This window comes from Eriocheir sinensis, unplaced genomic scaffold (genome assembly GCF_024679095.1).
Source record: "Eriocheir sinensis breed Jianghai 21 unplaced genomic scaffold, ASM2467909v1 Scaffold485, whole genome shotgun sequence".
NCBI lineage: Eukaryota > Metazoa > Arthropoda > Malacostraca > Decapoda > Varunidae > Eriocheir > Eriocheir sinensis.
The window spans coordinates 31,418-56,289 of NW_026111815.1; the positions used below are offsets into that span (position 1 = coordinate 31,418).

Consider the following 24,872-nt stretch of genomic DNA (forward strand, 5'->3'; position numbering starts at 1 on the left):
TTCTCTCGACTTCGTCGTCACCGTGGGGACCCCAGTGTTTGGATGCTTTTCGGGAGCGCGTGCTCGAGCACGACGTACTTTCAAGGAGGCTCGACGAATTTCTTGGAAGGCTTATCTTTCTTCCATCACTACCAGAACTACACTCACAGAAGTCTTTAACAGAGTTCGTAAGATCTCTGGAAGTTTCCCCCTCCCCCAGTGCTATCGCATGCAGGGGAGACGGTGGCAGACCCTAAGATTGTTGCTGACCTAATCGCCAAGCACTTTGCCAGTGCCTCTAGGAAAGATCCTACTGCACCAGGGGCTCGTCATCGCTGGGATTTGGAATCACTCGGCGTTAACTTCGCTTCCACCGGAGGGGAATCTTATAATATCCTATTTTCTCTTTCCGAGCTGAAGACGGCTTTATCCCAGTGTCATGATTCCTCGCCAGGTCCAGACGACATCCCTTATGCTTTCTTACGCCACATGTCTGACTGTGGTTTTACATTTTTATTGGATCTTTACAATTTCATTTGGCGTACCGGTGATTTTCCATCTCTGTGGAGTGTGGCTGTAATTCTCCCCATTCTGAAGCCTGGGAAAGATCATCTCCAAGCAACTAACTATCGTCCTATTTCTTTAACATCCTGCATTTGTAAAGTGATGGAGAAGATGGTGAATGTCAGGCTTATGTGGTACTTGGAGAGCCGGAATTTATTGACCCCGGTGCAATATGGTTTCCGAAAGGTGCGCTCCACCTCGGATGTTCTTTTATCCTTGGAATCCTCAGTTTGTGAGGCGTTTGCCAATAATCACCACCAGGTGACCGTGTTTTTTGATCTGGAGAAGGCCTATGACGCCGCTTGGTGTCATGGAATTTTACTTAACCTGTTTGAGTTTGGTCTTCGTGGCCGTCTCCCTGTTTTTATTCAGGAGTTTTTATCTCGTCGTCTTTTACGGGTTAGAGTAGGGAGTACTCTTTCCGAGGTTTGTCCACTTGAGGATGGAGTACCACAGGGAAGTATTATCAGTGTTACGCTATTTGCTGTGGCTATTAATGGAGTCGTTGGTGTCCTGCCTGATGGAGTTCATAGCTCCTTATATGTAGACGATTTATCCATTTCGTTCTCTGCGGCAAGGATGTCGCTGATTGAACAAAAACTGCAATTGATAATTAATAGAGTCGCCAATTGGGCAAATACGCGCGGCTTTCGATTTTCGTCCTCAAAGACAGTAGCTATGTATTCTGTCGTCTTCGAGACGTTCATCCGGACCCTGACTTATATCTTGGTAATAGGCGACTGTCCTGTGTAGAGACGACTCGTTACCTCGGTTTTATTTGATAGCCGCCTAACCTGGGTGCCTCATTTACGTTACGTTAAGGCGGCTTGTCAGAAAGCCCTAAGATTACTCAATGCTAGCAAAGCTATGGTATTAACGTGCAATGGTCATCATACCAAAATATGTAGTAATTAATTATACATGTCAACCTACTTATTTTCATGAGATCATGGTATGACCACTGAAAAACATAGCTTTTTTTTTATCTTGGTTCCATTACAAAATCTTAGGTCACTTGGTAAAGTGTTCACTAAGTCCGACCCAAGCTGACAACATAAACTTTTTTTTTTTTACAGCAAAGGAGACAGTTCAAGGGCACAAAAAGCAAACATTAATAAAAAAAGCCCGCTACTCACTGCTCCTAAAAAGAATCCAAAGAGGTGGCCGAGAGATAGGTCAGTTTCGGGAGGAGAGGTGTCCTGATACCCTCCTCTTGAAAAGTTCAAGTCGTAGGCAGGAAGAAATACAGATGAAGGAAGATTGTTCCAGAGTTTACCAGCGTGAGGGATGAAAGAGTGAAGATGCTGGTTAACTCTTGCATAAGGGTTTGGACAGTATAGGGATGAGCATGAGTAGAAAGTCGAGTGCAGCGGGGCCGCGGAGGGGGAGGCATGCAGTTAGCAAGTTCAGAAGAGCAGTCAGCGTGGAAATATCGATAGAAGATAGAAAGAGAGGCAACATTGCGGCGGAATTTAAGAGGTGAAGACTATCAGTATGAGGAGGAGAGCTGATGAGACGAAGAGCCTTAGCCTCCACTCTGTCCAGAAGAGCTGTGTGGTGGAGCCCCCCACACATGAGATGCATACTCCATACGAGGGCGGACAAGGCCCTGTATATGGACAGCATCTGTGCAGGGGAGAAGAACTGGCGGAGGTACAGAACGCCCAGCCTCGAGGAAGCTGATTTAGTAAGAGATGATATATGAAGTTTCCAGTTGAGATTTTGAGTTAAGGATAGACCGAGGATGTTTAGTGTTGAGGAAGGTGATAGCTGGGTGTTGTCAAAGGATAGGGGATAGTTGTTTGGAAGATTGTGTCGAGTGGATAGGTGGAGAAACTGTGTTTTAGAGGCGTTGAAGGACACCAGGTTCTTCTTGCCCCAATCGGAAATAATAGTAAGGTCTGAGGCTAAGCGTTCTGCAGCCTCAGCCTTGAAGTCGTTAAGTTCCTGAAGGTGGGTCTTCTATTAAAAGAAGTTGAATAATGCAGAGTGGAATCATCGGCGTAGGAATGGATAGGACAGTTCGTTTTGGAAGAAGATCATCAAGGAACAACAGAGAAAGAGTGGGAGATAGGACAGAGCCCTGTGGGACACCACTGTTAATAGATTTAGGGGAAGAACAGTGACCGTCTACCACGGCAGAAATAGAACGGTCAGAAAGGAAACTGGAGATAAAGGTACAGAGAAGGATAGAAACCGTAGGAGGGTAGTTTAGAAAGCAAAGATTTGTGCCAGACCCTATCAAAAGCTTTTGATATGTCCAGCGCAATAGCAAAAGTTTCACCGAAACGGCTAGAGAGGATGACCAAGAGTCAGTTAAGAAGGCTAGAGATCATCAGTAGAACGCCCCTTGCGGAACCTATACTGGCGATCAGATAGAAGGTCAGAAGTGGAAGGGTGCTTTTGAATCTTCCGGTTAAGGATACATTCAAATGCTTTTGATAGACAAGAAAGCAAAGCTATAGGACGGTAGTTTGAGGATTGGGCGGTCACCCTTCTTAGGTACAGGCTGTATGAAGGCATACTTCAGCAAGCAAGAAGGAAAGGTAGATGTTGACAGGCAGAGGCGAAAGAGTTTGACCAGGCAAAGCGTGTTTGCAAGCTGAGTGCTTAGAATATTGGCATAATAATAAAAGATGCTGAAAACTGGATTCCACTACTTTATTTAATATATGAGTAATTATATACTGAATTTGTAATGGAGCCAAGATAAAAATCTATGTTTTCAGTGGTCATACCATGATCTCATGAAAATAAATAGGTTGACATATATAATTAATTACTACGTATTTTGTTATGACGACTATTGCACATTAATACCATAGCTTTGAACCCAATGATGAATATCTTCAAGCAAGACACAAATAGCAACAGATTGGTCACCAATTCACTCAGTAAACAAATTCATATATTCAATAAAGTAGTGTAATCCAGTTTTCAGCATCTTTTATTATTATGCCAATATTCTAAGCACTCAGCTTGCAAACACGCTTAGGTTTATGTTGTCAGCTTGGGTCGGACTTAGGTGAACACTTTACCAAGTGACCTAAGATTACTCAATGCTACCATAGAGGTACACAACATCTTTGATTGTGAGTGCATCAGAGAGCACTGGAGAGCAGCATGAGTCTAATTAGGTGCTAATGAATATCCTGCCTGCATCACAGACTACATAAAATGCAAATATGATCGGTGCCTAAAGGTGTTATAAGCTAATGATGGTAAATATATATATATATATATATATATATATATATATATATATATATATATATATATATATATATATATATATATATATATATATATATATATATATATATATATATATATATATATATATATATATATATATATATATATATATATATCCTCCACTTTTGAGGTCCAAATGACGCCCCTGATTGTAACAACGTATCTTGTAACACCCATGACTGGGTGCCGGTGCAAATCTCCTCATTGAACACCGAGAAATTAATCTAGGCTCTAGGGAACTCGGAAAAATCCAAGTTAGAGAGTGCTGGCTGTGGTGATTGAGCCAGTGACCTTCGACATACAATGTCTGTCAGTGGAGCCAATAAAGGTAAAGGTAAAGTTGGGGCATACGCTGTAGCAGCGCGTGTCCTTGGTGCTCATCTCTGTAACATTGGCCCTTGAGCCTGTGTTGGGAGGGAGCCCATTACCCCGGGACACAGGGCCAGTGTGACATCCGGGTTACCACAGTTTCCCCAGGTAGTCATTTATCGACCAGCCCGAGAGGGAGAATGATCAGCTGGGTGAGCTGCACGCCGACTGCCCAGGCCGGGATTCGAACCCGGGCCCGCGTAGAAGCCAGGCATGCTGACCACTAGACCACGGAGGCGTATTGGAGCCCAATCTCAAGTGAACCCACTCTGGCACACAATTTTTTTTCTGGAAAATTTTGTGCTTTGAATGAATTTGCTAACCATTTCTGTCGAAAAACAGCACAGATTATTTTTCACCCCTTCCACCCTAACCTCCTCAGTAATAAAAAAAAAGTGACAAAATCATAGCCTTGAGGCAGTAATATTCAGCCCCAGCATCAAAAAATTATACTGCTGCCCTATGAAAGGCATCTCTTAACTCCGATGAAGTAGGTGGTGACTGTGGTGGAGCAGCTTCATTGTCATCCCTGGCAGTGGCAGGTGTCATTGGGCCAGCAGATGATGAAGCAGTGGCAGGTGTCATTGGGCCAGCAGATGATGAAGCAGTGGCTGGTGTCATTGGGCCAGCAGATGATGAAGCAGTGGCTGGTGTCATTGGGCCAGCAGATGATGAAGCAGTGGCTGGTGTCATTGGGCCAGCAGATGATGAAGCAGTGGCAGGTGTCATTGGGCCAGCAGATGATGAAGCAGTGGCTGGTGTCATTGGGCCAGCAGATGATGAAGCAGTGGCTGGTGTCATTAGGCCAGCAGGTGATGAAGCAGTGGCAGGTGTCATTGGGCCAGCAGATGATGAAGCAGTGGCTGGTGTCATTGGGCCAGCAGATGATGAAGCAGTGGCAGGTGTCATAGGGCCAGCAGATGATGAAGCAGTGGCAGGTGTCATTGGGCCAGCAGATGATGAAGCAGTGGCTGGTGTCATTGGGCCAGCAGATGATGAAGCAGTGGCAGGTGTCATTGGGCCAGCAGATGATGAAGCAGTGGCTGGTGTCATTGGGCCAGCAGATGATGAAGCAGTGACTGGTGTCATTGGGCCAGCAGATGATGAAGCAGTGGCAGGTGTCATTGGGCCAGCAGATGATGAAGCAGTGACTGGTATCAGGGCCAGCAGATGATGAAGCAGTGGCTGGTGTCATTGGGCCAGCAGATGATGAAGCAGTGGCTGGTGTCATTGGGCCAGCAGATGATGAAGCAGTGGCTGGTGTCATTGGGCCAGCAGATGATGAAGCAGGGGCAGGTGTCATTGGGCCAGCAGATGATGAAGCAGTGGCTGGTGTCATTGGGCCAGCAGATGATGAAGCAGTGGCTGGTGTCATTGGGCCAGCAGATGATGAAGCAGTGGCAGGTGTCATTGGGCCAGCAGATGATGAAGCAGTGGGTGGTGTCATTGGGCCAGCAGATGATGAAGCAGTGGCAGGTGTCATTGGGCCAGCAGATGATGAAGCAGTGGCTGGTGTCATTGGGCCAGCAGATGATGAAGCAGTGGCAGGTGTCATTGGGCCAGCAGATGATGAAGCAGTGGGTGGCAGGTGTCATTGGGCCAGCAGATGATGAAGCAGTGGCAGGTGTCATTGGGCCAGCAGATGATGAAGCAGTGGCAGGTGTCATTGGGCCAGCAGATGATGAAGCAGTGGCAGGTGTCATTGGGCCAGCAGATGATGAAGCAGTGGCTGGTGTCATTGGGCCAGCAGATGATGAAGCAGTGGGTGGTGTCATTGGGCCAGCAGATGATGAAGCAGTGGCTGGTGTCATAGGGCCAGCAGATGATGAAGCAGTGGCTGGTGTCATTGGGCCAGCAGATGATGAAGCAGTGGGTGGTGTCATTGGGCCAGCAGATGATGAAGCAGTGGAAGTCATTGGGCCAGCAGATATTGAAGCAGTGGCAGGTGTCATTGGGCCAGCAGATGTTGAAGCAGTGGCTGTTGTTGAGCAGCTGATGGTATATTTTCCACAAGTAATGAACAATGCGCTGGGATGGTCTCGCCATACAGCAGAAGAAGAAAAAGATATATTAGTCATGATTAATGCTAATACTTACACTCAAAGTTGACGAGGATAGCTGTTACTCTTAATAAATTGAAACTATTAACTTTGATAGTAACTTTAAGAGTAAAAGTTAATAGCTCTCGAGGATACGGGCCCAGGTGATCTATTTTGAGAAACATTCATTGACGACGTAGGCTCACGTAGCCTATTCATGTTATCCGTATAATATTTTTTGACCACAGAATCCAAATTTCTAAAAATTATGATTGATAGACTTCATTTTCTGTTTATGTAATACTTTTTTTCTATAGCGTGTGTCATTTCTTGAATTCACGCAGGCTTGGGATTTGTGTCTTTCCATTCTTTACATATTTCCTCCCTGGTCACAAAACGCCAGAAAACGCTTCACGTACGTACTCTATGTAATGTAGGAAAGTCATTACTGACTCGGCTGATGCCCGGATAATTCAGTTAATCAGGTGGGTAGATAATGAAATAATGATTAAGAATAATTACTGCAAAACACGTTAGGTGAAGAATCATCAGCCAAGCCTAATCTATAGCAATAAGTGACCCAGGTTTTCTCATGAGTTTGGAAGTGCTCACCTTAGTTCTAAGTTTCACTAAACCCTTGCCAGAAAAGCTGCAGGGGTCACAACAAGAACTGATGGGTGCTCATGGAAGTGTAGCTACACAGAGCTGCATAGATGCATTTCAGTCCTATCGTGATGGAAATAAGTTCAACCAACTTTTTGCCCAAGCTGAGGAAAGGTACGGAGATATCATCCAGAAGCCTTGAACAATCAGTGGTCATCATAAACATAATAAAGGCTAACCCTTCAACAGCAACTCCATAGGAGTACTATCGAAGAGCTATTTTTCTCCCATTTTCGGACACTGCTATAGCACAACTTAGGGAAAGGTTTGCATCTAAACACATTAGGAGTTTTTTGTTGGGAAATCTTGTTCCCTCTTTTTCAGTTGATAATGGCTTTGGTAAACTGAAGGAGGCAGTTGAATTTTATGGAAATTTCTTGATGGAGATGCCGATCTCGTTGAAGATGAATATCTACGGGGGCAGAGTTATTGGAAGCGTCGTGAATCTCATGAGAGGTCAAAGCAAGTTCTTGAGACATTAGCATGTGCCAAAAAATTGGGCACGCGTCCAAAATTTTCCACCCTATTGCAAATTTTTCAACCCTACCTGTTAGCACTTTCACCAATGAGCGATTATTAAGTGCCCTTAAATTGCTTAAAACGTACCTTAGGAACGCAGTGAGTGAAAGTCGTTTAAATGGACTGGCCTTACTCTGTCCATTGTGACACAAATCTTGATCATGAAGTCCTTGATGAATTTGCACGTAAGAACAGACGCATAAATTTGAGAGGTAAACCAGTTACAATGTATTGTTGTTGACAGTAACGAATCTAATTCATCTAGTTAATTTTTATTTTGTATTCATAGAATACCTGACCCAGTTTCCATGTATCTTGTAAAAATATGTATTACAGCAGCAGCCTGCATAAACGAAGATTATACATGTTATATGAATATAACATTTTTTTCCTTGCCAGTATATTACTTTTTTATCAGAACATTTAGTTCTAGAGTAAGTAGTGTTGTTTCGAGGGAAAATTTTTGCAGTCCAAATTACAGAAATGAACAAGATTTCTCCCCTCTCCACACCATACTTCCCTTCCCTTCTGCCGCCGCTGACTCTCATTCATCACCCCCCTCTCCCCTTTCCTCCACCTCTTCCCTCCCTTCCGTCTCTTCCTGCTCTTCCTCGCATTCTCTCTCCTTGTCCTCCCCCACATCACCTCCCCCCTCCTCTGCTACCACTACCTCCCCCGCCTCCTCCTCCTCCCCCGCCTCCCTCCCTCTCCCCTCCTCCGCCACCACCTCAGCCACCACCTCAGCCACCTCCTCCTCCCCCCCTCCCCCGTCGACGTCCTCCGCGTCCTCGCTCTCCGTCTTCCAAGCAACGTCCTCCTCCGCCTCCTCCTCCTCCTCCCTCCCTCTCCCCTCCTCCCCTGCCTCCCCCACCACCTCCGCCACCACCTCAGCCACCTCCTCCTCCCCCCCTCCCCCTTCGACGTCATCTCCTTCCTCTCTCTCCTTCTTCCACTCATCGTCCTCCTCCTCCTCTTCCTCCTCCTCCTCCTCCTCCTCCTCCTCCTCCTCCTCTTCCTCCTCCCACTCCCCTGCTGCCGCCCCTCCCTCTCCTCCTGTAGCGGCTTCCCTTCCGTCTACTGACAAAGTTAATAAGAGGAAAGTACTGTCGGTTGGGGACTCTCAAGTCAGGTTCATTGACAGGTACTTTTGTTCAAGGGATAAGGAAAATAGGCTTCGAGTGTGCTTTCCCGGGGCAGGCATCCAGCACGTATCTGACAGAATGGAGGAAATTTTAGCAGGGGAGGGGACACAGCCAATCGTCTTCTGCAGTTACGGTGGTAATGACATCAGTAAGGTGGGTAGCGAAGAGATATTTCGGCGCTTCAGGGAATCGTTTGCAAAGTGAGGGACTTCTGGGGTGCCGGCTGTTTGTGGGGTTGGGCCGAGGAGGGGGGTGGGAGAGGGATGGCTTTCCAGAGCCTTAGCAGTAAACAGCAGGCTGGCGGCCCACTGTAAGCGAAATGGTTGGCTTTTCCTTGACAACTGGGACCTCTTCTACAATAAAGCCACCTTGTATGCCAAGGATGGCGTGCATCTGTCACTCCAGGGGGTGGAGGTTCTCGCAGACTCCCTCGAGCGATCACTTAGCACCCTACATAATTTTTTAGAGTAGGCGAGGGGGGAGGGCCTGTCAATGCATCGCAGACTGGGACCAGGGGGCGCAGGAGAAATCGAAAGGATATAAGAAAGGATGGGCTAACGGCTTATTACACCAACAGTAGGAGTCTCAGGAACAAGACAGATCTACTGAGGGGGAAAGCATGTGTCGAGAAATTCGACATTATAGCTATCACGGAAACGTGGGTGGATACTGCCAACAAAAACTTTGTGTCTGAGTATGAAATAGATGGTTACCAGATGTTTCACAAAGATAGAAAGGAAGAAGGGAGGGGTGGCACTTTGTGTTAAAGATACATTTAAATGTTCCGCTAACAACTCTATTCAAACAAATGGCGACTCAGAATCAGTTTGGGTGGACGTCCACAAAGGTAAAGAGAAACTAATTCTAGGGGTTCTTTGAGCCACCCAACCTCAGCAGGCAGGACACTGATATATTACTGCAAGAGGTAGGCAGGGCGAGCAGGAGCAAAAATGTCTGCATAATGGGGGATTTTAACTATAGGAATATAGATTGGGAAGGCGTGGTGGGTGATCTAGAGTCTGAGGATTTTCTGAAAGTAATACAAGATAATTTTCTCAAGCAGACAGTAACAGAGCCCACCAGGGGTAACAACATTCTGGACTTGGTCTTAACTAACACTGAGTATATGATCAGTGAGCTAGATGTTGGGGCAGAATTAGGTGGCAGTGATCACAAGGAAATTAGGTTTAAATTAGACTGGGCGGTGACCCATGAACTCAACCCTGCGTTGGTGCCTAACTTTAGAAGAGCTGATTATGAGGGACTCAGAAGACACCTTGATGAGGTAAATTGGGAAACCTTAGGGCTGGATGAGGGCCAGATCTCAGGGCTGGAACCGGAAAGACAGGGGAGCCATGTAGAAATGACCTACATTAATTTAGTTAGAGAAATTGCAGAGGGTCAGAGACAGCTTATCCCTTACCAAGCACGTAGGAAGGAAAATAACGACCCCAAATGGATGACCCGCAGACTCAAGCATGAAATAGGCTTGAAGAGAGGAATTTATAGGAAAATAAAGAACGGAGAGATCCACCTCAGGGGTAGGTATGTTGAGCTCGTCAGGTCGGTGAAGAAGAACACCCGCCTAGCAAAAAGAAATTATGAGATTAGGGTAGCCAACGCGGCCAAGAGCGATCCCAAGGGCTTCTTTAAATTGTACAGGACGAAAACAAGGGACAGAATTGGACCGTTGAAAACAAACACGGGCGAGCTCGTTGAGAATGGAGAAGATATGAGTCAAATGATGAATGACTATTTCCTCTCAGTTTTCACGCAGGAAAATCTAACAACCATTCCGGAGAGAGTTCAGATATATGAGTGTGACGAGAACGACAAGTTGAGGGATGTGATCATCACTAGGCAAGTAGTCCAGGATGAGATTGGTAGGTTGAGGAAAAACAAATCGCCGGGCCCAGACGAAGTATTCCCAAGGGTTCTGAAAGAGTGCAAGGAAGTCCTTAGTGGCCCTCTTGCCGATATCTTTAAGATGTCGGTAAATTCTGCATGTGCCCAATCAATGGAAAGTAGCTAATGTGACGCCGATTTTCAAAAAGGGAGACAAGTCAGCCACCTCAAACTATCGCCCAATTAGCTTAACATCAGTTGTAGGAAAGATTTTAGAGTCAATTATAGCCCGGAGCATTCGGGACCATCTAGAAAAGCATAATTTAATTCGTGATTCACAACATGGGGTCACAAAGCGTAGGTCTTGCCTTACTAACCTGTTGTCCTTCTACACTAAAGTAATCGAGGCGGTTGACAGAGATGAAAACTATGACATATTATATCTAGATTTCAGTAAAGCGTTCGACAAAGTCCCTCATCACCGGCTATTACTAAAATTACAGGCTCACGGCGTAGATGGGAAAGTTTTGAAGTGGATCAGGGCGTGGCTTAGTGGTAGGAAGCTGAGAGTGCAAATCAATGGTAGGAAATCTGAGTGGGGCAGTGTTACGAGTGGAGTCCCACAGGGTTCGGTGCTGGGTCCTCTGCTTTTTATTATTTACATCAATGACTTGGACACAGGAATTAGTAGCGATGTCAGTAAGTTCGCAGATGATACCAAGATCGGTAGAGTAATCCAATCACACAGCGACGCTACCGTTCTCCAGGATGAGCTTGACAGACTATATAATTGGGCGAGGAAGTGGCAGATGGAATACAATGTCAGGAAGTGTAGCATTTTGAGTGTAGGTAGGAATAACCCCTTACACAATTACTCCTTAAATGACACTCCTCTAAGCAGGTCTGGGCGTGAGAGAGACTTAGGAGTCCTAGTGAGCGCTGACCTCCGTCCTAGGGCTCAATGCATTCAGGCTAAAAATCGGGCAAACAGAGTACTAGGTTTCATCTCAAGGAGCGTGAGCAATAGGAGCGCTGAAGTCATCCTCAAACTTTACTTAGCACTAGTTCGACCTCATCTCGATTATGCAGTTCAGTTCTGGTCCTCCTATTATAGAATGGATATCAAGATGTTAGAATCTCTACGGAGGAGGATGACAAAGATGATTCAGGGGGTGAGAAACTTGCTTTATGAAGACAGGCTGAAGCAGTTAAGCCTACACTCTAGAAAGGCGAAGGTTGCGAGAAGACTTGATCGAAGTTTATAAATGGATGAAGGGATTTAATAAAGGGGATGTCAATAAAATTTTGAGAGTGAAAGAGCCAGGTAGGACGCGTGGCAATGGTTTTAAGTTAGACAAATTCAGATTCCACAAAGACATATACAAGAATTGGTTCACCAATAGAGTGGTGGACGAATGGAACAGGCTTGGGAGCCATGTTGTGGGTGCCAATACCATAGATACATTCAAGAAGAGGTTAGATAAAGCCATGGATGGTGAGGTAAGGTGGGGTTGAGTGTACAGGAGCTGCCTTGTATAGGCCAACCGGCCTCTTGCAGACTCCTTAGTACGTTCTTATGTTCTTATGTTAAAAGTAATGTTTGCTCAAGTAACATAAAATTAGTACTTTTAAGATTATTTAAATCTCCCAGGTTTATGTTGTACTTATATGCTGCCAATAAACTTCTAAAATGTACAATGTATGTATATGTATGTACCAATACATGTATGTATAAAAAATAACAAATTTACCCTAGCGATCTAACCCGAATCCTCAAGCTGTATGGGATCCCTGCGCTTGTAATAATACTGGACGCAGAAAATTATATATATATATATATATATATATATATATATATATATATATATATATATATATATATATATATATATATATATATATATATATATATATATATTGGCCCCCCCTTTTCAATTTTCTGGTACGCCGGTGTTTAACGTTATCTCAATGCCAGCACACTAGACGCATCACATTCCCCACACACACACACACAAGGCACACACAGTGTTTAACGTTATCTCAATGCCAGCACACTAGACGCATCACATTCCCCACACACACACACACAAGGCACACACAGTGTTTAACGTTATCTCAATGCCAGCACACTAGACGCATCACATTCCCCACACACACATACAAGGCACACACAGTGTTTAACGTTATCTCAATGCCAGCACACTAGACGCATCACATTCCCCACACACACACACACAAGGCACACACAGTGTTTAACGTTATCTCAATGCTAGCACACTAGACGCATCACATTCCCCACACACACACACACAAGGCACACACAGTGTTTAACGTTATCTCAATGCTAGCACACTAGACGCATCACATTCCCCACACACACACATACAAGGCACACACAGTGTTTAACGTTATCTCAATGCCAGCACACTAGACGCATCACATTCCCCACACACACATACAAGGCACACACAGTGTTTAACGTTATCTCAATGCTAGCACACTAGACGCATCACATTCCCCACACACACACATACAAGGCACACACAGTGTTTAACGTTATCTCAATGCTAGCACACTAGACGCATCACATTCCCCACACACACACAAGGCACACACAGTGTTTAACGTTATCTCAGTGCCAGCACACTAGACGCATCACATTCCCCACACACACACACAAGGCACACACAGTGTTTAACGTTATCTCAATGCTAGCACACTAGACGCATCACATTCCCCACACACACACACACAAGGCACACACAGTGTTTAACGTTATCTCAATGCTAGCACACTAGACGCATCACATTCCCCACACACACACACACAAGGCACACACAGTGTTTAACGTTATCTCAATGCTAGCACACTAGACGCATCACATTCCCCACACACACACACACAAGGCACACACAGTGTTTAACGTTACCTCCAGGCTAGCACACTAGACGCATCACATTCCCCACACACACACAAGGCACACACACTGACACACAAGGCTGCAGTGTGATGTAGGGAACAACACGACGACTGTGTAGCTGAGACACAAGGCGAGCTTATCACGCTGAGCACAGCGGCGAGGCGTCACCCTGAATTTGGAGTGTGCTGGAAATAGCGAGGCGGAGCTGTGCTGAGGGAGCAGGGAATGTAGCGTGTGGGAACACAACACTTCCTCTGTAACAGTGGCAGCATTTCACGGGCACGGCCGTCTCGTCAATACTGAATAGGCTTTTCGCTAACACCCATGAAAAAAATAATATCCTCACCTTGATGGATAACAAAAAAAAAGAAACACACGGAGGCAGGCGACGTCTGGCTCACTTCCTCTCTTTTTCTCTCTTCGTCTTTGTCCTTCATTCAGTCTCCTTCTCTTTTGCTCCGTCTCGTTCATGCCCGCACCTGTTCTTCCTCTTCCAGCCCCAACACACTTTCCTTTCCTGTCCCACTGTTAGTCACCGTCTCTGTCTATTTTGTCTAATACCTGCTCGTACATTCTTTCTCTCAGTTTCTTTCTATTCGTGTCTCTCCGTCCCTCCTTCATCTGTTAATATGTTCCATTTATTCCTCGACCTTCATCCGTCTGTATATTATCCCCGTTACTCCTTCAGTCTCTCTCTCTCTCTCTCTCTCTCTCTCTCTCTCTCTCTCTCAGTCCAGCAGTCAGTCAATCAGTCAGTCACTCAGTTAGTCAGTTAGCCAGTCAGTTAGATAGTTAACCCGGTAGCAGCAACGGTCCAAATTTGTGGCTTCACCTTGTAGCAGCGACGGGCCAAATTTGTGCCATGATATAAACCCCCCTAAATAGATGATACATAATCTGATCACAAATGCTTGGATATATATTATGAAGTGGTTTGTGTGAGGGTGATTTTTTCTTATTTTTCTCACTTGGAGGAACCATTAAGAAACATGATCCCCGCTGCTTCCTACCGGGTTAACCATTCACTCATTCATTCAGTCAGTCCGTTTGCCATTCATTCATTTATTCATTCAGTCAGTCAGTCAGTCATTTAGTCAGTCAGGCAACCAATCACTTTTTTTACGTAGCCACAGAGTCAGTCAGTCAGTCAGTCAGTCAGCCAAATCAGTCATTCAATTATATATTAGTTAGTCCGGCAGTCAGACAGTTACGTAGGTAGTCAGACTGCTAGTCAGTCAGTCAGTCAGTCAGTCATTTAGTCAGTCAGGCATTCAGTCAGTTATTTTCGTAGCCACACAGCCAGCGAGTCAGTCAGTCAGTCAGCCACCTACATCAGCATGGTCAGCTAGTCAAGATAAGTCAGTCAGTCAGTCAAGGCATTCAATCAGCCATTCTTAAAGTAAATCAGTCACTTTAGCAGGGAGCGCCATCAAATCCCGGAGTCTGCCTTACAAAAATCCCGTTTTCTATCGTGTGCCGGGGCGGGGCTAAGGCCAGCGTGACCTTGAGGGCGGCGCAGGGATGAATGATGGGCCTTTAAACTCTGCCATGCATGCGGGACCCGAGCCAGTAGCGGCGCCCTGAATCACGCGTCGCCGGCTACTTCGGGGGTCATGTTGGTAAACCTTTCGGCGTCCAGGCACACACACTGGGCAAGGCTGTCGTGGAGTGGTGGGCGCGTCCAGGGGTAGTTTACGGCCCTGGCGGTAGTCTGACGAAGCCTCTGTGATGGGATCTTGAAAATACTCCGGAAAACTTTGTAAACGTTTGTTGTGAGGTGGAAAGCGTTAAGAATACGAGACTCAGGTCGGCATTGTCAGACGCTTCCGCCTCTCACATCAACTTTTTTCAAGGCCCAAAGATGACATTAATCGGGCTCTAATGAGTGTTCGTTTAGGCTGATGGAACAAAAGAAGGGTCAGACTACCACCAGGGTCATGAAACTACCCCGGGAAATGCCCACAACTCCTACAGAAGCCTTGGCAAGCGTGTGCGTGCTTGGGCGACGAAATGTTGACCCCGAGTTCTTGAACGTATCAGCCCCCATGGCGACTATTTCCCAAGGCCGCAGGGAAGATGAGCTGGATGATCATGCGCGATTTTCCCGATCAAGATGCGTAAGTCATGAGCAAGTCTGAGGGCCTTATTTTTAACAGTATCCGGCTGCCATTACAGCTTCCACAGAGAGGATTAACCGGGCTTTCATGGGTGGTTTTCCAGTTCAGGGTGCAGCAGAGGTCGTGTAAACCTATCACCAGCATCACAAAACAGTCCACGGAAAGCCCAGCAACTTGTAAGTACGAGAGGCTTATCAAACAAGAGAACTGAGGGGCCAGACGCTTGAAATAGACACTTAAGCGGATAGAGTGATTAGAAAGACTGGTTTCTACTCTCCGAAATGTGTAATTATATCTACACTGCAGGGAAATGGGTAGGCATAGAGATTAGAGCACACAATGACACACACACACACACACACACACACACACACACACACACACACACACACACACACACACACACACCGTCAGCTGTAAACAGACACACACACAGTGCTGCAGGGATGGGTCAGTAAGGCTGCACGGCACGTATCCTTAACCCGTCGGCGCCTCGGTTCGCCTGTTAAAAAGCCTCTCGTAGAAGTTTCAGGGTTTTTCACGGACTGTTTCGTGATCCCGGTGACAGTCATACACGACCTCTGCACCCTCAACGGGACGCATAAACCCGAACTGTATTATTGTTCGGCACCATTGGGTTAAAAGTGGTTGAAAAAGGCCGTAGAGTCGTCATACTCAGTATCCATAATGGCCCAAGACGCAGAAAACTGAAAACTGTGAGATTCTATGCTCAGCTGCAATAAACATAAGCCCTCACATTATATATGCAATTCTTAGTCTGACTATATAGAATTTCTCTCTCTCAGCTTAAGTTTTATTATTTATATATATATATATATATATATATATATATATATATATATATATATATATATATATATATATATATATATATATATATATATATATATATATAAATGCACTTTTCTTAATGATCATTCAGGTTGAAAAAGGCCGTAGAGTCGTCATACTCAGTATCCATAATGGCCCAAGACGCAGAAAACTGAAAACTGTGAGATTCTATGCTCAGCTGCAATAAACATAAGCCTCACATTATATATGCAATTTTAGTCTGACTATATAGAATTTCTCTCTCAGCTTAAGTTTTATTATTTATTCTATATATATATATATATATATATATATATATATATATATATATATATATATATATATATATATATATATATATATATATATATATATATATATATATATATATATATATATATATATATATATATATATATAAATGCACTTTTCTTAATGATCATTCAGGATTTATTCATACACTACTTTTATTCTTTCTCTCTTTATTGTATATATGATTAGTTATGTAAAATGTATTAAAAATAAATAACACTCTACTCTGTCACGTCTACCTGATTCTCCCATAATAGTCCTGTTCACCCCCACCCCTATCCACCTCACGTTGACCTGAGTTCCCTAGGGAGGGTAATGAGGTCAGCACTAAAGAACGGATTACAGGGTCTAGCTTAAAATTACCTTCATTAAGATTAAAATTATCAAACTTTTGTATACATGCAGACTCTATTATTCTACGTTTCTTAAAGTTATTACATTTATACAATAGCTGACTGTCGTCCCAGTTAATAGAGTGATTATTTTCTGAAGCATGTTTAAACATAGCATTATTCAGGTTACATGTCCGAAAAGCATATAGATGTTCTTTTACACGAGTTTCTAAATTTCTAACAGTTTCTCCAATATAAACAAGGTCACAATCTTTACAGTCAATTTTATATACGCCAGCTGTACCATCTACAAAATTCTTGTTTTTTACTAACGTTGATTTAATGGTGGAGATATATTTATATGCTATGTTTACATCAAGGTCCTTATTAACAGTTTTAACGACATCAAGTTCAGGTCAGGTCAGGTCAGGTCAGGATCAGGTCAGTTCAGGTAACACCCCAGACAGCATAAAATACTAATTTGTCATCATGGTGCTGCTCGCCACTTGGGAAAGAAGAGAACATATACTGGGTAAGTACCTGTTAAAAATTTGTTCTATAAATAGGATACATTTACTATGCCCTGCGGTTCAAAATACATATCAGTTATTTTTAACACACTATATGAAGGAAACTGCAAACCTCTCGTACTCAAGGCAGCTCCTTCTACCATCCCCATTTCTTATCTATGCTGTTCTTGATATTCATCTTAACCTTGTTCGTAGGTGCCCTGTAACAATGGACGTTGTCATTCGGTTCATAACTAAGGACACTGTAAAGAAGGACAAACTGATGGCCACACACCCATGCTTCGTAAAACTGAAGGGACAGCACAATCACTCTCTACAGTCTGCAGAAGCTCTGAACCAGCTTAGGGTACTTCCGGAAACGAGGGAGACTTTTATTAAGTATTTTGAGCAAGGTACGGTAACTAATTGTTCACTGACTACTTCATTTCGTTTTTCGTTCTGAAAATACTAATTTCTAAGCAGGATTGATGTAGCATTTTATGTTGTGTCTCTTAGTGCACTTGCACTATTGACTGTGTAATATTTTAACACTTCAGACTGCATGTGACATAGATTTAAGGAATATTTTAATAGCTAGGTACATTATTCATGTCTGCGCGAGCACCATGGACAACACATTCTGCTATACGTTCAATTTTCAATTTTCAGGAATGACTGCTAATCAGGCTGGAAGATTCCATGTCCTAAAAATGGGGCTGTGTGATGATTTATTTGGACAGGCCAATCATGCTATAAAACCCATCGCCTCGTGCTATCAGTTATATGAGAGACGAATGGCTGAAGAATGAACATGGTGGCCTGAAGAACTTATCAATGGCAGAGGCAATCAGAAAGTATGCCGCAAATAACCCAGATGTGACGATACTGGAGGACATATCAGAAGGAAGTTTTACTGCAGTACTTGTTACAGCTTTTATGAAGAGAGTCCACATTAAATTTAGGGAAGCTGGAGAAGTAATCTTTGTGGATGCCACGGGATGTGTTGACCAACTCAACACTTCAGTTATTCCCTTCCTCTGTGCTGGACCAGCAGGTGCTGCTCCACTGGCAGTGCTGTTTACATCTTCCCAAGATGAAGCAACACTGAAAAAGGTAAGTCTGACAATTTTCCTTTTACTGAATGTTGTTAACTCCGACTGTGGATTTGTAATCGGTATATTGTGCGTGTGAGAAATACATAGAAATGGTCTTCGTATTGCATACTCACTCTCTCTCTCTCTCTCTCTCTCTCTCTCTCTCTCTCTCTCTCTCTCTCTCTCACACACACACACACGCACACACAAAGGGTCGGTTGGAAACCTAGGGTAACTGTCATTTCTGTGAAGCTTGGCTTGTGCTCTGGACGCATACTTGGATATATCTGAAGTTAATCACCTTTGCTCTTATCTTCAGGTTTTGAAATGGTTAAGAGTGCTGTAGCAGAAAAGGCCTTCTATGGGAAGGGCACGCCGGAGACTTTCATGACTGACAACTGCGATGCCATGAGGAAAGCCCTAGCAGCAACCTGGCCTGGAGCTCGACAGTTCCTCTGCATTTTTCATTTTCTACAACAAGTATGGAGGTGGCTATTGGACTCGAGACACGAAATCAAGAAAGAAGATCGCCAGGAACTTATGACTCTAGTGAAAAGCCTCGTATATTCAGCAACGAAGAACGATTTATTCACGTCATGGGGAAAATTCAAGGCTAATCCTCTTTCGGAGAAGTATCCTAACTTTAGAAGGTACAGTATATTGCCATAATGTTAATCATATCTATAACAATAGTGATTTCGTAATATGGATGATAAGTACAGATAATGCATTTTTTTTTAATATTTTCAAAATCATCATAATAATTGATAACATTTATATACTACTACTACTACTACTACTACTACTACTACAGACTTCACGAGCTGTCTAGATGTTTGCTGGCCTTTTGTAAATAGTTAATGTAAGGTCGTGAGTTTCCATGCTCTTCTGAACATCCAGTATTTAGGTCTAACAACTATTTTTGTTTTCTTATTTCAGCTATCTAGGCTCACTGATGGAAAGGAGTGACGAGTGGGCGATAACGTTCAGGGCAGGTGCGGTGCTACGTGGACATCACACCAACAACTTCTGTGAGGCAACAATGTGCATCATTAAGGAAGTCGTTCTTAATAGGTAAGCGCCAAGGATGTTTCTTTCTTATTTGTGATGGCTGGTTTTATTAATATAAGTACCATACATCAACATGAAATTCAAACTGCCATTTTACTGACTAGTTGTACAATTGGAGGCCTTCTCGTAAAGCTCGACTGTGTTCTATTACTTTTTTTTTTTTTCTACATATTTTCGCATCATCAACAAACTCATCTGCGTTACTAGTGATGACAATGTCCTTAATTTTCTTGATTTCCGTGATTATTGTAAGTAGGGTATTACTGCCTATTATATTCAAGTGTTTCCATTACAGTAAATCACATACACAACATATTTTCCTTTCTAATAATTAAGTTCCCCCCTGAATCTAATATTCTGTTGCATTCTGTTGCTTCCCCTTATCAACATTTAAGTGTTTGCAGAACATTACTTACTTGTCTATTTATTCTTTCTCTCTTTTTTTAGATGCAAGGCATACAACGCAACGCAGCTGATCATTTTCATGGCCGAAATCTTTGACAGCTACATGAAGAAGAGGCTGGTGGACGTTGCGCTTGGCAGACGGAGAGTGAAATCATTAAGCACGGCTACACTGCCTCTAGAAATGGTTACTTTCCAAGGTAACGGAAAGTACAGAGTCCAGAGCCAGTCTACTCCATCCCTTCAGTACGACGTAGATCTTGTGACTGGATTTTGTGAGTGTACTGCAGGGGAAAATGGTTCCTTGTGTAAACATCAAGCTGCCTGTGCAGACTACAGCATGACGGTCCTGCCCCAAGTCTTCACTGCCACTACTGAAAACAGACGGTGGCTGGCGTCAGTGGCAGTAGGCGACGAGAAAGTTCCACCCGAAGGCTTTTTTAGAGGACTGTTGGAGCCAACATTAGAAAAAGAAGAAACTGCCTGTGCTTCTCCTGTTCAGGAATCCCAGGAAAGCACAGAGATCCAGCTAATGCCTCCTGAAGTGAACGTCGAGAATCAAGATGAAAATCCGCACCAGTCTCCAGATGTTGGCGAGTTTGTAGCTACATTCCAAAATGTGGTCGAAAAATATGCCAACAGTGACACTGCGGCAGCCCTCAGTACTGCTGTGAGACGGTTAAAGACTGTGAAAAGTGGGAATCAGCTGAACAGCATACTGCAGACCTTTGGAAGTGGCCTTTGCAATAAGGGAGCTGGCAGAGGAAAAATTCGATGCCAGCCAACATCTATCGCAAGAAGAGGGCCAGGAAAACCCAGAGGTGCAGCCCCTCTTGGTAAGGGACGACGACCGAGCCACTTACCAAACCCAAAACCAACACGACCGCGAAATTTGTCCCAAAATATTGCGCAGAACGTGGCTAATGCTAAGTCACACGGGAGTGGCCACTAGGATAGGGAGTATTGTACATGCTAAGTCACACGGGAGTGGCCACTAGGATAGGGAGTATTGTACATGCATTGAAATAAAATTTTTGAGCGTCGGTTACAGATTTCTGTGGTATTTGTAAATATAAAGAAGGTTTGCCCGTTTTTCTAAGCTTAAGATGAAATTGACCGCATGAGGAAAACTGATGAACATTTAGAGGAGAGAGTAGAGTGTTATTTATTGTTAATACATTTTACATAACTAATCATATATACAATAAAGAGAGAAAGAATAAAAGTAGTGTATGAATAAATCCTGAAATAATAAAACTTAAGCTGAGAGAGAAATTCTATATAGTCAGACTAAGAATTGCATATATAATGTGAAAGCTTATGTTTATTTAAGCTGAGCATAGAATCTCACAGTTTTCTTAGTTATCCATAAAAGCATCGTTTTCTGCGTCTTGGGGCCATTATGGATACTGAGTATGATGACATGACTCTACGGCCTTTTTCAACCACTTTTAACCCAATGGTGCCGAACAATAATACAGTTCGGGTTTATGCCAACGGGACACCCCCGTGAAAACCCAGTTAATCTTCTCTGTGGGCTTGGAAAATAGTCCTAATCTGAGCCGAGACGTTTAGGAATAGGGAACGAACTCACTCCAACCTCGTTTACAGTCTCTCTGTAGATTAGGTAACGCACACACCAGCGGCTTTGAAACAGGCGTAAAAGTAGCTATACCATTCATAACAACTCTCTGTTTACGGTCGGTAAGCCAGTCTCTGAGCCACTTATGAATGTTACCAGTTATACCGTGAGCTTGAAATTTACTAAGGAGACGGTTGTGAGGGACTTTGTCAAATGTTTTCTGAAAGTCCAAATATACATTGTCTACTGATTGACTTTCATCGTACACATGAAAGATGTAGTTGAAGAAATCGAGAAGGTAAGTCAAACAGAAACGTTTGTTTCGAAAACCATGTTGCGAATCCTTAATTAGTCTGTTATCTTAAATAAAAAAAATCCATTTTTTCGCGAATGATTGTCTCAAAAATTTTGCACACGATTGACGTTAGACTGATCGGTCGATAATCACCTGGTTGTGACTTGTCACCTTTTTTAAAGATAGGAGTTACGTTAGCGAGTTTCCATTCTAGTGGTACTTTTCCTGTGTTTAGTGACTTTGAGAATATGTTCAAGAGGGGCTTGCTGATCTGATGTTTTGCCTCTTAAAGAATACGCGGGGATATTTTATCTGGGCCGGGCTTTTTTTTTACTTTAATACTATCGATAATTTGTAATAAATCACTTTCTACAATGTCGCTAATAATACTCAAGGATGTGTCATCAATATATCGGTTGCCTTTCGGATAAGATTTCTTCTGTAAAAACGGAGGCAAAACAAGTCAATCAATATGTTTACGATTTCTTTATCATCATTCGTGGATTCGCCATTTACAGTTGCTATTGGGCCAATACTGGGGTGAGAACTTTTTTATTTCTTCATCATCTTTCCATTTTCTTTCACATCTTACCATCTTCTTTCCAATCATCATCCCATTTTCTTTCCCATCATCTTCCCATTTATTTTCACATCATCTTCCCATCTTCTTTCCCATCATCTTCTCATCTTCTTTTCCATCATCTTCCCATTTTCTTTTACATCTTCCCATTTTCTTTCACATCTTCCCATTTTCTTTCACATCTTCCCATCTTCTTTCACATCATCTTCCCATTTTCTTTTACATCTTCCCATTTTCTTTCACATCTTCCCATCTTCTTTTCCATAATCTTCCCATTTTCTTTTACATCTTCCCAATTTCTTTTCCATCATCTTCCCATTTTCTTTACCATCATCTTCCCATTTTCTTTCCCATCGTCTTCCCATGCTCATTCACAAAATCTTCCCATTTTCTTTCGCATCATCTTCCCATTTTCTTTCACATCATCTTCCCATTTTCTTTCACATCATCTTCCCATTTTTTTCACATCACCTTCCCATTTTCCTTCACACCATCTCCCTATTTTCTTTCCCATCATCTTCCCATTTTCTTTCCCATCATCTTCCCATTTTCATTCACACCATCTTCCCATTTTCTTCCCCATCATCTTCCCATTTTCTTTCCCATCATCTTCCCATTTTCATTCACACCATCTTCCCATTTTCTTCCCCATCATCTTCCCATTTTCTGTCACACCATCTTCCCATTTTCTGTCACACCATCTTCCCATTTTCTTCCCCATCATCTTCCCATTTTCTTTCCCATCATCTTCCCATTTTCATTCACACCATCTTCCCATTTTCTTTCCCATCATCTTCCCATTTTCATTCACACCATCTTCCCATTTTCTTTCCCATCATCTTCCCATTTTCTTTCCCATCATCTTCCCATTTTCATTCACACCATCTTCCCATTTTCTTTCCCATCATCTTCCCATTTTCTTTCACACCATCTTCCCATTTTCTTCCCCATCATCTTCCCATTTTCTTTCCCATCACCTTCCTATTTTCATTCACACCATCTCCCCATTTTCTTTCCCATCATCTTCCCATTTTCTTTCCCATCATCTTCCCATTTTCTTTCCCATCATCTTCCCATTTTCATTCACATCATCTTCCCATTTTCTTTCACACCATCTTCCCATCTTCTTTTCCATCGTATTCCCATTTTCTTTCACATCATCTTCCCATTTTCTTTCACATCTTTCCATTTTCTTTTCCATCATCTTCCCATTTTCTTTCACACCATCTTCCCATCTTCTTTCACACCATCTTCCCATTTTCTTTCAAATCATCCTCCCATTTTCTTTCACATCATCTTCCCATTTTCTTTAACATCATCCTCCCATTTTTTTCACACCATCTCCCCATTTTCTTTCCCATCATCTTCCCATCTTCTTTCACATCATCCTCCCATTTTCTTTCACAACATCTTCCCATCTTCTAATCCCATACTCCCTTCCTACACCTGCCCTTCCCGTCCCTCCTCGGCCTTTCCCTCCCTCTCTCCTTCCTTATTTTCCTTCCTCTTCTCTCCCTCCCTCCTTCCTTTCCTCCCTTCCCTTTCTCCATCCCTCTTTCATCTCCCTTCCTCTTCTCCTCCTCCTCCCTCCCTTTCCTTATCTTCCTGTATTCTCTTGATAGATTTTAGTCTTGTTTTTCTTTCTCTCTTTCCCTTCCCTTCCCTTCATCTTCTAACTGTTCATTGTTCTCTAGACTTTAATTCTCTTACTCTGTATTAGTCTTGTTTATTCATTGTTTTCATTTCTCTCTATTTCGTCCTCTCTCTCTCTCTCTCTCTCTCTCTCTCTCTCTCTCTCTCTCTCTCTCTCTCTCTCTCTCTCTCTCTCTCTCTCTCCTTTTTTACTCTCCTCATTCTTTTTTTCTCTCAACTGTTTCTTCTTCTTCCTTTCCTTCTTCCTCCTACTTCTCTTCACAGAGAGAGAGAGAGAGAGAGAGAGAATCCACTAAGATCCACCAATTTGAGTCCTCGTGTATACGTTGACTAGCTTCTCTCTCTCTTTCCATTTTTTATATATCCGTAAGTGTTCTGTTCTCGCCAATATTCCTTCTCTCTAAGTATAATCTGTTTTGTCTTTTATTATTTTCACCATTTTTCCTATCTCTATCTTTTTTCATTTTTTTGCTTCCTCTTTCTGCTGATAAACTGTTCTATATTTCACTCTAATTTACCTATTTTTATTCTAATACTCCATCGTTTTTTTCATTTCAGTTTTTGGTGTTTTTTGCGAGTTCCATTTTTTTCATTATACTGTTAAGCTTTTCTACTTTTCACTCTAATTTCCTTTTTTCTATTTCTCTGTCTGTTTTTCCCTTCAAATGCGCAGTTTTTGTTGTTGTTTTTATTCTTGATCAACGGATAATTATTTTCGTTTTTTTATTCTACTAAAAGCCTCTTCTAGTTTTTACTAATTTATCTTTTTTTTATATCCCTCTATCTCTTTTCCCTTCTA

The 24,872-nt window shown here is 43.0% G+C and overlaps 1 protein-coding gene across 1 annotated transcript; it reads left to right on the forward strand.

Annotated features, from left to right (window-relative positions):
* The first annotated feature begins 19,037 nt into the window (after positions 1–19,037).
* LOC126992511 (uncharacterized) lies at positions 19,038–20,917 on the forward strand. Its single transcript, XM_050851260.1, has 3 exons — positions 19,038–19,140; positions 19,430–19,564; positions 20,009–20,917. Exons 2-3 carry the CDS (start codon positions 19,446–19,448, stop codon positions 20,913–20,915), a joined length of 1,026 nt encoding a protein of 341 aa, XP_050707217.1. The 5' UTR covers positions 19,038–19,140; positions 19,430–19,445; the 3' UTR covers positions 20,916–20,917.
* Positions 20,918–24,872: the final 3,955 nt, after the last annotated feature.

Bases quoted from the DNA above. Each gene is read 5' to 3' on its own strand.
- LOC126992511 (XM_050851260.1), top strand. From the start codon at position 19,446: ATGGAAAGGAGTGACGAGTGGGCGATAACGTTCAGGGCAGGTGCGGTG. The intron at 19,565-20,008 runs GTAAGCGCCAAG...CTCTTTTTTTAG, and splicing joins AAGGAAGTCGTTCTTAATAG to ATGCAAGGCATACAACGCAA.